This window comes from Mirounga leonina, unplaced genomic scaffold, assembly GCF_011800145.1.
Source record: "Mirounga leonina isolate KUSES-001 unplaced genomic scaffold, KU_Mleo_1.0 Mir_127, whole genome shotgun sequence".
NCBI classification, from domain to species: Eukaryota; Metazoa; Chordata; class Mammalia; order Carnivora; family Phocidae; genus Mirounga; species Mirounga leonina.
The window spans coordinates 59,080,978-59,097,064 of record NW_023270316.1 but is presented as its reverse complement, the minus strand read 5'-3'; the positions used below and the strand labels follow the sequence as shown (position 1 = coordinate 59,097,064).

Sequence of the window (16,087 nt, the reverse complement as noted above, 5' to 3'; positions counted from 1 at the left end):
TGGTTGTTAGATATAGAGGCTCAATATGGTTTGTATATTTGCCAAGACTGGTTTATAGATGGCATTATATACTCTTTTTAAAAAGAGGTTTTATTTGTTTGTCAGAGAGAGAGCACAAGCGGGGAGCAGGCAGCAGGCTGAGCAGGCAGAGGGAGAAGCAGGCTCCCTGCTGAGCAAGGAGCCCAATGCTCCTGACCTGAGCCAAAGGCAGGTGCTTAACCAACTGAGCCACCCAGGCGTCCCGACTTTTTAAAAAAACATTTTATTGAGATAAAATTCACATACATTTTCACATACCATACAATTCACTCATTTAATGTTTTTAGCATATTCATAGCGTTTCACAACCATCACCACAAAAAGAAATGTTGGGCGCCTGGGTAGCTCAGTCGGTTAAACGTCTGCCTTCAGCTTGGGTCATGATCTCAGGGTTCTGGGATCGAGCCCTGTGTCTGGCTCCTTGCCCAGCATGGGGTCTGCTTCTCCCTACCCGCCCCCCGCCCCCGCATGCATGCGTGCATGTGCTCCCTCTCTCTCTCTCAAATGAATAAAATCTTTAAAAAAAAAAAAAGAAAGAAACGTTATGCCCTTTAGCAGTCACTCCCCATTTCCTTATCCTCCCCAAACAACCACATCCCCCAGACCTAAGCAACAACGAATCTTTCTATCTCCATAGATTTGCCTGTTCAAGACATTCATATAAATTGAACCATATAATTCGTGGTCTTTTGTGACTGGCTTCTTGGACTTAGCATAATGTTTTCAAGGTTCTTGCATGTTATTAGTATGTGTCGGTATTTCCTTCCTTTTTATTGCTGAATGGTATGCCATCGTATGGATATATCACATTGTATTTATCCATTCATCAGTTGATGAAGGTTTAGGTTGTTAACACTTTTTTGCTATCGTGGATAACACTGCAGTGAACATTCATGTATAAGTTTTTGTGCAGGCATATGTTTTCCTATCTCTTGGGTATTTACCTAGGAGTAGAATTGCTATCAAATGGTGATTTGAGGGCGCCTGGGTGGCTCAGATGGTTAAGCGTCTGCCTTCGGCTCAGGTCATGATCCCAGGGTCCTGGGATCGAGTCCCACATCGGGCTCCCGGCTCAGTGGGGAGCCTGCTTCTCCCTCTGACCTTCGCCCCTCTCATGCTGTTTCTCTCTCGCTCGCTCTCTAAAAAATAAATAAAATCTTTAAAAAAAAAATATGGTGATTTGATATTTAACCTTTTGAGGAACTGCCATACTGTTCCAAAGTGGCCACGCCATTTTACAGTCTCACCAACGTGTATGAGAGTTCCAGTTTCTCCACATCCTCACCAGTAGTTACCTGTCTTTTTCTTATTTTATCCATCCTAGTGAGTGATTGTAGTTTTGATTTGCATTTCTCTGATGGCTACTTTTGTTGAGCATCTTTTCATGTGCTTAGTCACCATTTGTTTATCATCTTTGGAGAACTGTCTATTCAGATCCTTTGCCCATTTTTAAAATTGTGTTGTCTTCTTATTGAATCAAAAGGGGTCCATTATATATCCTAGATTAAAGTCCCTTATCAGATATGTGATTTGCAAATCTTTTTTCCCATGAGATGGCTTTTTAGTTTCTTGGGTATTATATATTCCTGTTAGGTGGTACATAATAATGTCATATTACCTCTTTTTGTGATACTACCAAGCTTTGATGATAACTGCCTGGATCCATTAATTTATTAACTGTTGTAAAGTGGTGGTATTTGAATTCTGTCATTCCTTCTTAGAATTTTGAGTTTGAAGTTAATGTTCTTTCAGCACATTGAAGATATGATTTCACCGTTTTTGGTTTCCATTGCTTTTCAGAAGTCACTTTTGTCATATATTCCTAGAAACGTGGATGCCCAGTTGGTGGCAGTCTTAAAAAGTATCAGCACAATAATACCCTTTAGGTTTGGTTTTGGTTTTTGCTTTTTTGGCTTTTGTTTGTGTGTTTGTTTTGTCCCAGAGCTATAGTTTTCAGTTTTCTAGCTCTATCACCTCTTGAGAAGGCAGTTTTGTATCCTTATATAGTCTCCTACCTCCTTCTCCCCAAATAAAATGTATACATTTGCTTCAGTTGGTATATTTAGAAAAACAGAATTCCTAGCCCAGGGAACAGTATATAAATATCCATTTTACAGAGGATTTTTAAAAGAACAGGTTTATTGAAATATTGTTTGTATATCATATAATTCATTCATTGTTAGTGTAAAGTTTGATTTTTAGTAAGTTTTACAATTGTGTAACCATCCCCTCAATCCAGTTTTAGAACACTTCCATCACCCTAAATCCTGCCCTTTTCTGAAATTATTTATTTATTATTATAAAGATTCTCAACCGGCAGTTGGCATAGGCTTCTTTTTTTCTTTTATTTAAGATTTTATTTTTAAGTAATCTCCACACCCAACATGGGGCTCACACTCACAACCCTGAGATCAAGAGCCGCATGCTCCACAGACTGAGCCAGGCTTTTCATAGCCCTAGAACCACCTGAAATTGCATGTCAGCAATATGTTCTATAGGTCCTGTGTTTAGAAAAAGTAAAATTTTAGTAAAATGACAGTTATGAATTACAGTCAAAACCAAAACCATTCAGTGCATCTTGTTAAAGTGGTTCTGAAATTGTTCCTATGACTGAAAAGCTTTAGGAAAGAAAAATGTGGGGATATGCTGTTTAAAAAATAAAGTAAGGGCGCCTGGGTGGCTCAGTTGGTTAAGTGACTGCCTTCGTCTCAGGTCATGATCCTGGAGTCCCGGGATCGAGTCCCGCATCGGGCTCCCTGCTCAGCGGGGAGTCTGCTTCTCCCTCTCCCGCTCCCCCCTCTTGTGCTCTTTCTCTCTCTCACTCTCTCTCTCAAATAAATAAATAAAATCTTTAAAAAAAAAATAAAAATAAAAAAATAAAAAATAAAGTAAAAAGTAAATAAAAATTACAAAATTAAAAATTATAATTTCATAATAAAGTTACAGACCTGTAAAATATAACCATTTATAAGGCCCATCTGTAGTGAATAAAATCAATAGAGAATTTTAAAAAAATGTTTTTATTAACATATAATGTATTATTTGTTTCAGGGGTACAGGTCTGTGATTCATCAGTCTTACACAATTCACAGCACTCACCATAATAGTACCTACCCTCCCCAATGTCCATCATGAGAATTTTTTTAAAGTCTGTTTTCAGACTGTTGTGTTTTAAAGATAATCTGTTTTTCCCTGGCTGTTTTCAGGATTTCTTTTTTATTTTTGTTTTTTCCTTTTGTGTCCTGCAGTTTTACTGTGATTTCTTTTTATTTTCCTGCTTAGTGTTTGGCTTCTTAAACCTGTGGTTCAGTGTTTTTCATCAATTCTGGAAAGTTCTCAGCCAGTATCTCTCAAACATTGCTTCTGTGCAATGTCTCTAATGTCTTTGTGGAGCCCAAATAAGTACTGTTTGGTAACTTCTTACTATATCCTCTGTTTTTTTGCCCTTTCTTCTGTAATTATAAAATTTGTGCTTCTTATATTTCATAATTGTTTCTTCTGACTTGCCTTACAGTTCACTGAATCTCTGTTAAACTCCATCAAATCTACTTATAAAACCCATCTGTTAAGATCTTAATTTTGGTTATAGTACTGTATTTCAACAATTTTTTTTTAAAGATTTTATTTATTTATTTGAGACAGAATGAGAGAGAGAGAGAGAGCACATGAGAGGGGGGAGGGTCAGAGGAAGAAGCAGGCTCGCCGCCGAGCAGGGAGCCCGATGCGGGACTCGATCCCGGGACTCCAGGATCATGACCCGAGCCGAAGGCAGTCGCTTAACCAACTGAGCCACCCAGGTGCCCTCAACAATTATTTTTCATTTCTCAAAGTTCTGTTTGTTTTTTTCAGATCTGGCTCTTTCTTTCTTTTGTTTCTTTTCCTTCTTTCTTTTTACAGTAATCTCTATACCCAATGTGGAACTCAAACACACAACCCCAAGATCAAGAGTCACAGGCTCCATTGACTGAGCCAGCCATATGCCCCCAAATCTGGTCATTTCTGATCATTTCTTCTGGCTTGCTGATAATTTTAATTTCATTTTTCTATTCCTTGAATGTTTATTATAGTTATTTTATATTTTATAATTTAATTTTAGTATTCTAATTCCAAGGAGGGTGGACCTGTATTCAAGTTGTCATTGATTCTGTGGTTATGACTCTCTTTATAGTGGTTTATTTTCTTGTATATTTGGTGACTTTTCCTTAATCCTGAGAACCTGATGGAACTGCTTTTCAGCAGAAAAGGTTTGCATCTGTTGAGGAACAGTCCATTTTGATTATCTTGAGCGGTCGGGCTAAATGAGAAGTTTAGTTTTTTAACCCTGCGTCAGAATCTGGATTTAATTTCTGTTCCCAATGTGAATAGATTATTAACCTCATACTTTTCCTTTCACATATTTACTTTTGACAACTTCCCCCATGGTTAATTTTACTGGCTCCTCTACCCCCTTAGTACTTATGTGAGTTTAACAATGCATTTAAAAAGTATTTTTTCCATTATGGCTAGGATCCAGTTTAATGAAACAGAAGACTTCTCAAAAGTATGAGGTCTTCCAGAAGTGACATATTTTGTTACTAAGAAAGATGTATGCATAGTATTTAAAATAAATACCATTGGGGCGCCTGGGTGACTCAGTCGTTAAGCATCTGTCTTCAGCTCAGGTCATGATCCCAGGGTCCTGCGATCGAGCCCCACATCGGGCTCCCTGCTCTGCGGGAAGCCTGCTTCTCCCTCTCCCACTCCCCCTGCTTGTGTTCCCTCTCGCTCGCTCTCTCTCTGTCAAATAAATAAATAAAATCTTTAAAAAAAATAAATAAAAAAAATAAAAATAAATAAAATAAATACCATTGTCACATTCTCTTTCTCTCTCTCTCTCTCTCTCTCTCTCTCACTCACACACCTGACCCTAAGAGTAACAGTAACTCCTTTAAAACTAACAAAGTATCTAATCGTTCAAATTTCCAGTTATCTCAAAAATTACATATTTTTGAACAGTTTGTTTGGATCAGTATCCAGATAAAGATCTGTAGCCTTACTCTGATTGAGTGAATTTGAAGTCTCTTTTTAAATCTACAATCTTTTTTTAATTCAGTTAGCCAACATATAGTACATCATTAGTTTCAGATGTAGAGTTCAGTTATTCATTAGTTGCATATAACACCCAATGCTCATTACATCATGTGCCCTCCTTAATGCCCGTCACCCAGTACCCCATCCCGCCACCCATCTCCCCTCCAGCAACCCTCAGTTTCCTATAGTTTAGTCTCTTAATCTGTAATCTTTTAATCTCACTTTTTTTTTTGCCTTTTAGAGTGTCATTTAACATGTTTATTTGTCCTCTGTATTTTTTTTACAAATTGATAGTTGAATCTGGAGGCTTTATTTTGGGCAGAGGGGACAAGAGTACATCATATGTGATGGCTTTCTTTTCCATCAGGATGGCAGATAGTGTCTGATTGTCTCTCTCTGTAATGCTGATAGCCATTGAGGAACATTGCCTAAATTTATTATTTACTAGGAGTTGTAAATGGTGGTATTCTAATTCTGTCCTTCTTTCTTTATTAGCTGGAATACTATTTTAAACAAACTTTCCCTTATTTATTAACTGGTTAGGTTACCCTCATGATAAAATTTGTTTAGGTAAAGGCAAAATGAGTGCTTGATTCTCTCCATTTATCAGTTTTCAGAACAATGAGGTGGTTCATTAGCACCTTCCAGTGATGACCAATATGGCTTTTTTTCATATTCTGAATTCATGAATTGAATCATATGTATGTTTCAGTTCATTGTGTTGTTGTTTTTTTTAAGATTTTATTTATTTATTTATTTGAGAGGGGGGTAGGGTGGGAGGAGCAGAGGAGTAGGGACAAGCCGACTCCATGCAGAGCTCAGAGCCTGATGTAGGGCTCCATCGCACCACCCTGAGATCATGACTTGAGCCAAAATCAAGAGTTAGGCATTCAACTGACTGAGCCACCCAGGTGCCCCCATTGTAGTTATTATTTTTATTGGTACTCTAATTGACCATCCTTGACCAATTGGCGCCCCTTCAAGGTAGCTTCTGAGTGTTTTGGACAGATCTAGGAATTTTAAGTGGACAGATCTAGGAATGTTTTTAAAATGATGTATTCTGCATATATTGGTATTTCCAATTCAAATTCAGGACAGTAAGTAGGGTTTTACTAAACAACTTCTATCGTATATCTCTATCTCCTTTGTCCCAGGTTGAAATTCCTTGTTTTCTTTGATACCAGGGTTGGTAGAATTAGAGTATCACATTACTACTCATTTCCTTTGTTCCAAATACATACACAACAGTGTCAGAATAATAATCTCAATACTATAACCAGTAGTGGGATTACTGAAAATGGTATAGTTTCTTTGTACTTACCTTGTCTTTAGGGTTGACTGGGAACATACAGTCAAATTACTATGTTGAAAAGTTATATGGGATAGTGTAACTGTGTCACCAAGTGAATATACACTTAGGTTAATTAATTTTTAAAATTCTTTTAGGAATTGCTTTTTTTTTAAGTTTAATTTCATCATAACATGTATGTAATTCATTTTCATATAGTTCTGAAGTCAGAGGGTGCCTAGTTTCCTTTAGTTCTTCACCCTGTTTCCTTCCTATTCCTGTATATTTTTCTATGTGATCTGTTTTATTTACTATTTTTTAGTTTATTTTTGGTATTTTGGAAGGTTTGGTATTTTGGAAGGTTTATATATTTGTTAAAGTGGTTAACTTTATTTAGTCTCCCCCCTTTTAGTCATTATTATCTATTGATTCCCTATTATGTGCATTATTGAAATTGGTTGTGACCTCTTTTTTCCCTTTTCCTCAGCATCTGATGTGAAGTATATCCTTTTTAAAAAAGGTTTTAAAAATTATTTTGAGATAGTTCTAGATTGATAGTTCTAGATTGACATGCAGTTGTAAAACATAATAGAGATCCTTTGTACCCTGTACCCAGTTTCCCCCAATGGGAACATCTTGCAACACTATAGAAAAATACTGATATTTATACAGTCAAAATACAAAACATTTCTATCACCACAAGGATCTCTCATGTTGCCAATTCGTAGCCATGCTCCCTCCCTTTCACTCTGCCTCTCCTCAGCCCGTGACAACCACTAATCTCTTCTCCATTTCTGTGATTTTATTGCCTTAAGAATGTTATATAAATGGAATCATATGGTATGTAACCTTTTGGAATTAGCTTTTTTCTCTTAGCATAATTCCCTGGAGATTCATCCAAGTTTTTGCTTGTCTGAATAGTTCGTTCCTTTTTACTGTTGGGTAATATTCTGTGGCAATGTATAGTTTTGTTAAAACTGTGAAGGATACCTGGGGTGTTTCCAGGTTGGGGTTTTTCTGAGTAAGATGGCTACAAACATTTTTGTACAGATATCCTATGAACATAAGTTTTCATTTCTCTGGGATAAAGGTCTAGACATGCAGTTGCTGAATACTATGGTTTTGCATGTTTTGTTTTTTAAGAAACTGTTTTCCTAATGGCTGTACCATTTTATAATCCCACTAGCAGTGCATGAGTTTCTACACATCCTCATAAACATTTCGTCACGATTATTTATTTTAGCTGTTCTGATAGATGTGTAGTAATATCTCATTGTGGTTTTAATTTGCATTTCCCTAATGGCTAATAATATTGAACATCTTTTCTTGTGCTTATATGCCATCTGTATATCCTCTTTGATGAAGGGTATACACTTCATTTCTTTTGCCTATTTTCTAATTTAATTGATTTTCTATTTTAATTAATTTAATTGATTTTCTATTGAGCTTTGAGAATTCTCTCTATATTCTAGATACCAGGCCTTTAGTGGATATGTAGTTCACAAATATTTTTTTTCAGTCTTTAGCTTATCTTTTCATCCCCTTCCCATGGGGGGCTTCCTCAGAGCAATGTTTTTTAATTTTGATGAGGTCCAGTTTACCAATTATTTCTTTTATGCATCATACTTTTAAGGTCAAATTTAAGAACTCTTTGCCTAGCTCCAGAACCCAGAGATTTTTTTTCTGAATGCTTTATAGTTTTACACTTAAACACGATCCATTTTGTATTAATTTTTGTGTAATATATGAGACTTAAATTAAGATTCATACATTTTGTCTAGCAGTGTCTACCTGTTCCAGCACCATTTGTTGAAAAGTCTGTCTTTCCTTTATTGAATTGCCTTTACCCTTTGTCAGAAATCAATTTGAGCATATTTGTATAGGTCTCTCTCTTTTTTTTTTATTCTGTTTCTTTGATCCACCAGTATCACACAGTGTTTATTATTGTAGCTATGTAATCTTGAAATTGGATAGACTGGTCCCTCCCACTTTATTCTTCTTTTTCAAAAATTGTTTTAGCTCTTCTAATTACTTTGCCTTTTTTTTTTTTTAAGATTTATTTATTTATTTGACAGAGAGAGACACAGCAAGAAAGGGAACACAAGCAGAGGGGGTGGAAGAGGGAGAAGCAGGCTTCCCGTCGAGCAGGGAGCCCAATGTGAGGCTTGATCCCAGGATCCTGGGATCATGACCTGAGCCGAAGGCAGACGCTTAAGGACTGAGCCACCCAGGCACCCCATACTTCGCCTTTCTGTATAAATTTTAGAATAATATTTTCTGTATCTACAAAGAACATTATTGGGATTTTGAGAGGAATTGTGTTAAACCTGTGTATTATAGTGGGGAGAATTGACATCTTTACCATGTTGAGTCTATCAATCCATGAAACACAGTATATCTCTCCATTTTTTTAGATCTTTGAATGCTTTCATCAGTGTTGTGTAGTTTTCAACATGTATGTCCTATACATGTATTGTTAGGTTCATACGTAAGGTTTTTTTTTTTGAGAGATTATAAATGATACTGGATGTATTTTTAATTTTGGTGCCCATGTATTCATTGCTAGGATATAGACATACAACTGATTTTTGTATTTTTATGTTGTATCTTGTGACCTTGTTGAGCTGACTTATTATATCTACCTAATAAATCACTGGATTTTTTTTTTTTTTTTTTTTTTTTTTTACTGATGTCCAAAGGCATTTTTCTTTTTTTCTTTTTGGAAATCCATTCGTTTTTCTAATACATCTTGGTATTGGTTTCTCTCAGTTAATGTCCCAGGCATTGGTGTACTCTTTCAGTATTTCATTTAAAGGCTTTTAGTTGTAGGACTTTTTTTTCTTTAATTGTAATTTTTAGTATTTGCTTTAATTCATTGCTTTGGTTTTCTTCTTTGAGGTCTCCTTATTATAGGTATGTAGGATCTTTGCTTAGCTTTATTGTCACTTTCATTCTAATATTTTCACCTTCATGTCTTTCTTTCTTTCTCTTCTTTCTTTCTCTTCTTTCTTTCTTTCTTTCTTTCTTTCTTTCTTTCTTTTCTTTCTTTCCTTCCTTCCTTCCTTCCTTCCTTCCCTTTTTTTTTTTTTCAGATTTTAAGTAATCTCTACACCCAATGTGGGGCTCGAACTTACAACCCTGAGATCAAGAGTCGCATACCCTACTGACTAAGCCAGTCAGGTTTTCTCATCTTCATTTCTTTCGATTAAAAATTTATTTGCACATTCTTTATCTCTTAAGCATTATCTGTTGTGTATTGAATCTCATGACTGTTCTTGGTTAGGTTTCCTTTCTGAAATAATTTTTTTCTTTTACTTCAAATTCTTTCCTATTTTTAGCACCTGATTTCTGAGTTTTTCTAATTCTGATTTAGAATGTTATTCACATTTTCTTGGATATAATCTTTATCTGTCTTGTAGGTATGGCTTTTTGATGGCAAGCTTTTAGTGTCAACATTCTGCTCCTTATTTTCCCATTTCTTATGGCATGTAATTTGATCTCAACCCTTTTCTGTTGTTCATTTACATTTCCTGAACTTTTTGGAGCAAGGGATTGGTCAGGATAGTTTTTCTAGCTTTACCACCCTATACCCCTCTTCTGTGGATTTTTACAAAATGATAAGAAGTATTTAGCTTTCTGTGTTCTGAGATCGGTCTCTGTTTCATTAACCCACTTTTGTCTGGACCCTCCTTTTCTTTGCTTCGTTGTGCCTGTCTTGTTCAGTTGGGATTCTTCTCCCCCAAGTTCTTTTCAGTGCAGGGCTGTGCCCAGAAAGGGAGACTTCAGTTCTTAGTTTTCGAGTCTAGAGCCTTATCATACCTTACAGTGTTGGTGTATACAAAAAGATCTTTCCATTTGTAGCTATTTGCAAATTGCCTTTCTAAACTCGAGTGATTTATGATTTGGGGTTTTTCTGGCTGCAAGTCCTTCAATTACCTACTCTATTATTTCTGCTTTTCTGTTTCCTTCTGTATACATGCTGATACCACGTGAGTCCTATACTTGACAATTTGACCCAGATTCTGCATGTATTTGAGAATTCGTGGGGATACCTTGTCACTCAATCTTGTAGATTTTGTCCATGGGTTTTGGTTTGGGTGTCCTGGTGACTGTGTGTGTGTGTGTGTGTGTGTCGGGGGAGATTATAGGACATTAAAAACTTAATTGAGAACTTTTATTCAAGAGAAAGACAACCCAAGTAGACTAGTTAGGAGGCTATTGTGGTGATCCAGGTGAGAGGATGGTGGTGTAGTCTAGGATAATGGCAGTGGAGCCAGAAGGTGTGAATCCTATTTTTGGTGACTTGTTGGATGTCAAAGAGTGAGAGACTGAGCAGACATGGCAGATATCCTAAGACTGGGGTTCTTAGAACTGTTTGGATGGTGGTGCTTTTTCCTAATACTGGGAATATTCATGGAAGAGTAGTTTTTTGGGGGAACGTTTTTTGGGGAGGGGAGGAGTAAAGGGAGGAGAGGGATCAGCTATTATGGTATTTGTAAGCATGCTAAATGTGAGGCCTTGCAACAGTCTGTCCTCTACCCCCAAATACACATATAGACATATTTCATTTTTTCAGGGAGCGGTTTCTTGATTCCCTAATCAATGTCTCCTTCCGATACTGAACTTTATTTATTTTCTTATCTTAACATTTAACACATTTATATTACGCTTATTACTAATGTGTTTTTCACTAGACCAACTGTTGGCAAACTTTCTCTTAAAGGGACAGAAGGTAAATATTTTAGGTTTTGGGAGCCCAGAGACAAAAATAAGGATATTACATGGATACTTAATAGTATTTATAACATAACCAGCTATAAGTGTAAAAACCATTCCTGTTCATTCCTACAGAAAACAGCCCATAAGATTTGGGCCACAGGCTGCAGTTTGCTGACATTGTACTAGACTGTAAATTCTATACTTGTCTCTCAGTTGTAGGCATAGTGCCTGGTGCATTTTAGATGTATTCAGTAAATTTTTGTTGAGTGAGTGAATATAGTACTTACAGATTTGGAGCTCAGGCAAGAGGACTGAACTAAAGATAGGTATTTGAGAGTGGTCATCAAATAGTAATTGAAGACATGAGAGTAGATGAGATCACTTGGGAAGAATGTTAGGGAGGAGAGGGCCCAAGATGGAGCCTTTTTTTGTAATTCAAACAGAGAACAGAGTAAGTCATGACTAACTCAGTGGTACTTCTGTCAGATACATAGTAGTCAGTACTTGTTGCTGATTGACCTAAGTCATTTGGCTATTTTACACGCATATGGTTCTTTTGGGTGAGGAGGAGGCCTTTAACTATTAGAGATAGGTATTTTTTCCTTAGGAATTTTACTACCAGTGAGTTATGTTATAATAAAAGAAGCTTTAGAATTCTGCCACTTATACAAGCATCTATTAGCAAGCAGTTACCACCTTGTAATAAAACTTGAACTATAAGCATATACCACAAAGAACTGATTAGGATTAGATGACAAAATCCTCCAAGAAAGGGGGAGATACAGGATGAAAGGGAGGCCTAGACTCAAAAACTTCTCTGAAGACAGACTGCTGGACTTGCCGGATTCTTAAACTGCAAACAGATAAGAATCAAGACACGTGTACAATATTCCTAGTCAATCTGTATATCTTGCACAGTTCCATTTCAGCAAGAAAAAAAGTTATTTCCAACATCTCTTATACTAATTAATAAGCCATTGTCTAAATTCAGATGTTGGTATTTGAAGCACTTACTTAACTGGGAGCTAACTTCTGATATGGATGCTTCAGATGCTAACTAACTTACTTTGAAGTGTGGATTCCTAATTTAGGGAACTTTAGAAGTTGACTCACCACTCCTATTGATGCTGAAGTATTTTAGTGTGAATTACAGGATAGCATTAACTTGATCGTATTTTGTAAGGGATATGTTGCCTGATCTTTTTTGTTGTGTGCCTATCATCTTATTAACAGTCCATAAATAATTAAATGTAGTAGTTACTGCAATGAAAATATTTTTCCTTCTCAGTTCTAGTAACAGTTGGATTAGATAGTCATATAGGCAAATATTAACTGTAGTGCAGTTCTAATCTTCAAGTGAATCAAGACAGTTTAGAGTTATCAAAATAATATTGGTGTTTGAAAATTGCTCAACATTTATTACCATTCTATATGATGAATTTTACATGAAGCAGTCTGTATTCATCATATTAAAGTCAAAACACAGAAACATAGAATTAGATTCAAGGTTCTATCTTTCTACTCTTGAACCCTACTAGAGATAATAGTTTTATCAGTGCATCATTTCTTCACATTAAATGAATGCTACTAATTTGAATTTTGTTTGGCAGTTTTGTTTACATTTAATATATATATTTAAGCATAAGTTATATCTAGATTAATATTTCAGTATATTTTACCAACTTCATAATTTGATTTTCGTGGGATTTTTTTCCTAAGAGAATTAATTTATCACTGCAATTTAAGAAAACTTGACAGAGATACCATAACAAAAGAATTATTCAATAAAATAGTAGCATACTGAATCTGGCAATATATTAAAATAATAATATACCATGACCATGTAACCTTAATGTAGCCTTAAATCCAAAAACGTAAGTACCATACTTATATGTGTAATAAGATAATCCATCATATCAGTACATCAAGGGGAGAGGGGATATCTAACCATTTCCGTCATTCCTGATAAGACCATGCCTGATAGAGCCTCTCAGTAAACTTAGAAGGTTACTTTGCCTTTTGATACAAAATAACTATCCCAAATTTATTTTCCTTTTCATATGGTTTTAAGGCCATGACAATAAGTTATTTACTTTTTTAAAATGTGAATCATTTGAGATACATAATCATTGGTTGCAAACCTCAAAAAACAACTCTGGCCAACTTGAGCAAAACCATAATTTATTGGAAGGATATAGGTAGTTCATAGAATGAATAGGGACACCTGAGAACTGGGAATAGAGCAACTCCAGGGTATAGGTATTATTCACTATCTTGTCCAGATACTTCCTTTGGAAATTAATATGCTACCCTTCTTTTATTTTCCTTTCCACTTTGCTCAAGGTTCAGGGGGAGAAGGTTCTGCTGGCATGGTTTCGGTCTCATGCCCTATTCAAAACTAGGAGAGAATGAGATACTTTAATAGGAGTTCGATCAGGGCAGTCCACAGCGGAGGGCATATAATTCCCCAAAGAAACCTGGGTGCAGTTAGGAAAGGGGAATGGATTCTAGGCAGCCAAGTCCCACCTCCCCACTCCCCACAAAATTAACCAACAGATATCCAGTAAAATAGACAGGAGTTTCGGCTTTTTAAACTCCATGGTTCATTTAAAATCTAAAACTGACCAGTCCTTAAAACTTAACAATAAATTACTTCTAAAAAATTTTTAAATATTAAATGCCTTAGACCTTAATTTATCTACTAGCAGTATTAATATTCAGTACTTATGTATTCTTTATTTTTCCTTTTAGACAATGCGAAGACACCGGAATGAAGTGACAGTTGAACTGCGAAAGGTAAGGGTGATTGCATTTAAGAGAAAGTAATTAGGAGGTTTTTCTGATTTTAAAATTCTGTATAACTTGAATAATGAAAATACTGTAGCAAATTAGTGGTCATCCCTAAATCACACAGCATAAAAATATATCATTAAATAGTTAATAATGGTATATACTTACAACAGCTTTCATTTATTGAGGTACTGCATACTGTGTGAAGTATTTTAGTTGCCGCATTGAAATTCTCACATCTGATGAAATTAGATACTCTTCTGTTTTGTTTTGTTTCTTAATATCCTCTTTCTTTGGGCTATAAAGGTTTCCTCCACCTTCTTCATGTAAAAGTTACACGTACTTGTTAAAGATACTTTAGAAAAATAAAAGTAAAATAACCTTTTATCTTACCAGTTAAATGAAACTGCTGTTAAAATTTATTGTATTTTCTTTTGGGCTTTTTTTTTTGAGGACTTTAGAGTTAACCTTCATGAGATTCTGTATTCATGCAAGTTCATTTTATTTGAAGCAAATATTTTAATTGCCAATCAAGAAAATACACATAACTAATTCTCTGTATTACATGACCATTAAAAAAACAGATTTTGAAATTTATTTCCAAATCTTTGTGTTCATCTTAGATTAGATCCTTTTCTTGATCTTAATTCACTCCTGAAATTCCTATATTAAATTACCATCTTGAAACTTTTCAGTTTTGGAGAGAAGGAAGGTCTTGATTCTGAGAGTAACACTCTCCCTATTACTAAAACTATAAATAGACTTGTGTGTTTATTTATTTAGTAAGTATTTATTAAATACCTACTTTGGGTCATGAATTTTTACCTAGCATCAATATTATGCTCATTGGTATAGTATATAGTTCCTGAAATTGATTTTCCTATACTCCCTATGTACCCCCCCCCCCAGTCTTTAGTACAATTGAAAAATGCTTGCTAATTCCAGTGTTCTTTCAACTCCTTAACCTCTTCAAAGATACTTACAGATTAACAACAGTGATTTGGCAATCATATTTTCAAGTTTTTTCAGATCCTTGGTTCATTTGGACCAGAGAAGTAAACTAAGCCTTAGCTTAATAAAGAGAGTGAGGTGAGCTCCTTGCCAATCTTAACACTCAGACCTAGCTTCTTTTTTTTCTTTTTAACTTTTATTAGCATATAACATACATAGAAAAAGGTCAACACATCTTAAGTGTACAGCTTGATGAATTTTCACAAAGTGAACACATCTGTATAATAAGCTCCTAGATCAAGAAAGAGAACATTACCTGTATTCCAAGGCTCCTTCCCAGTTACTCCTTTCCCCCAAGGGTAACCATTATCTTGATTTTTAATATTATAGATTATTTTGCATAGTTTGAACTTTATATAAATAGAACAGTAAGTGTCCTTCTGTGTCTAGTTTTTTACATTCATGTAAAGCTCATTCTCCTCAGTAGAGACAGTAGGAGTAAAACATCTGTAACATTATACCAGCTATCCCCAGATGTGGGCCTTTACTTTTCCCTACATTTCATGCTTGGAAAACAACTCTAAAACTTTTGTGTTGGTCCTGGTGTTATTCAGAATCCTCCTCTTATTTTAAGCTTTCTAGCTCTTCTAATATGCTTATAAATTCAAGCTATTCATTTGTATTTATATTTGGCTATTTGTTCCTCCTTTTATAGTTGTGCTGTCTTCTGTACTTAATTTATAGAATTAAAATTTCTTGCTTGTCAGAGTACATCTTTTTAAATATCCATTTTGGTTACCTTAGAGTCCTCTTCGCTCTTCTTTTTCTTCCTAGATAACATTATTTCCATTGCAGTCACTAGGATTAGTTCCTAGAAATCCTTATAGAAGGATCAAAAATGAAATTAAAGAAATCTCAAGAAATTCCTTACTTCACATTTCAGAATTCCCTGGTTAAGCAGCAGAATGTGAACCATTCCTGAAACAAAGCCTAAACTTCAGACCAAGCTTAATTGATTTTGATATGATTGTACAGAGGTGTGGAGAGCCCTTCAAGAGAAGATTCCTTTACTCTTTATAGTCAGTGTCTGTCTCTACTTCTAGTCTTGCTGTCTTTGTAGCTCCATTGAGGAAAAAATCTCAGCATTGTTGTTAATGATATTGAGATTCTTGAAAAATACAAGAAAGCTAGTTTCCAGAGTTTCATAGATTAGCTCTACCCATTTGCATT

At 35.4% G+C, this 16,087-nt stretch overlaps 1 protein-coding gene across 1 annotated transcript in view; it reads left to right on the top strand.

Annotated features, from left to right (window-relative positions):
* KPNA3 (karyopherin subunit alpha 3) overlaps nt 1–16,087 on the top strand; it is a 101,646-nt gene that overhangs the window by 30,770 nt on the left and 54,789 nt on the right. Inside the window, exon 2 of the mRNA XM_035003444.1 lies at nt 13,868–13,912. Within this exon, the coding sequence (XP_034859335.1) occupies nt 13,868–13,912 (45 nt within the window). The remainder of the gene's footprint in view (nt 1–13,867; nt 13,913–16,087) is intronic.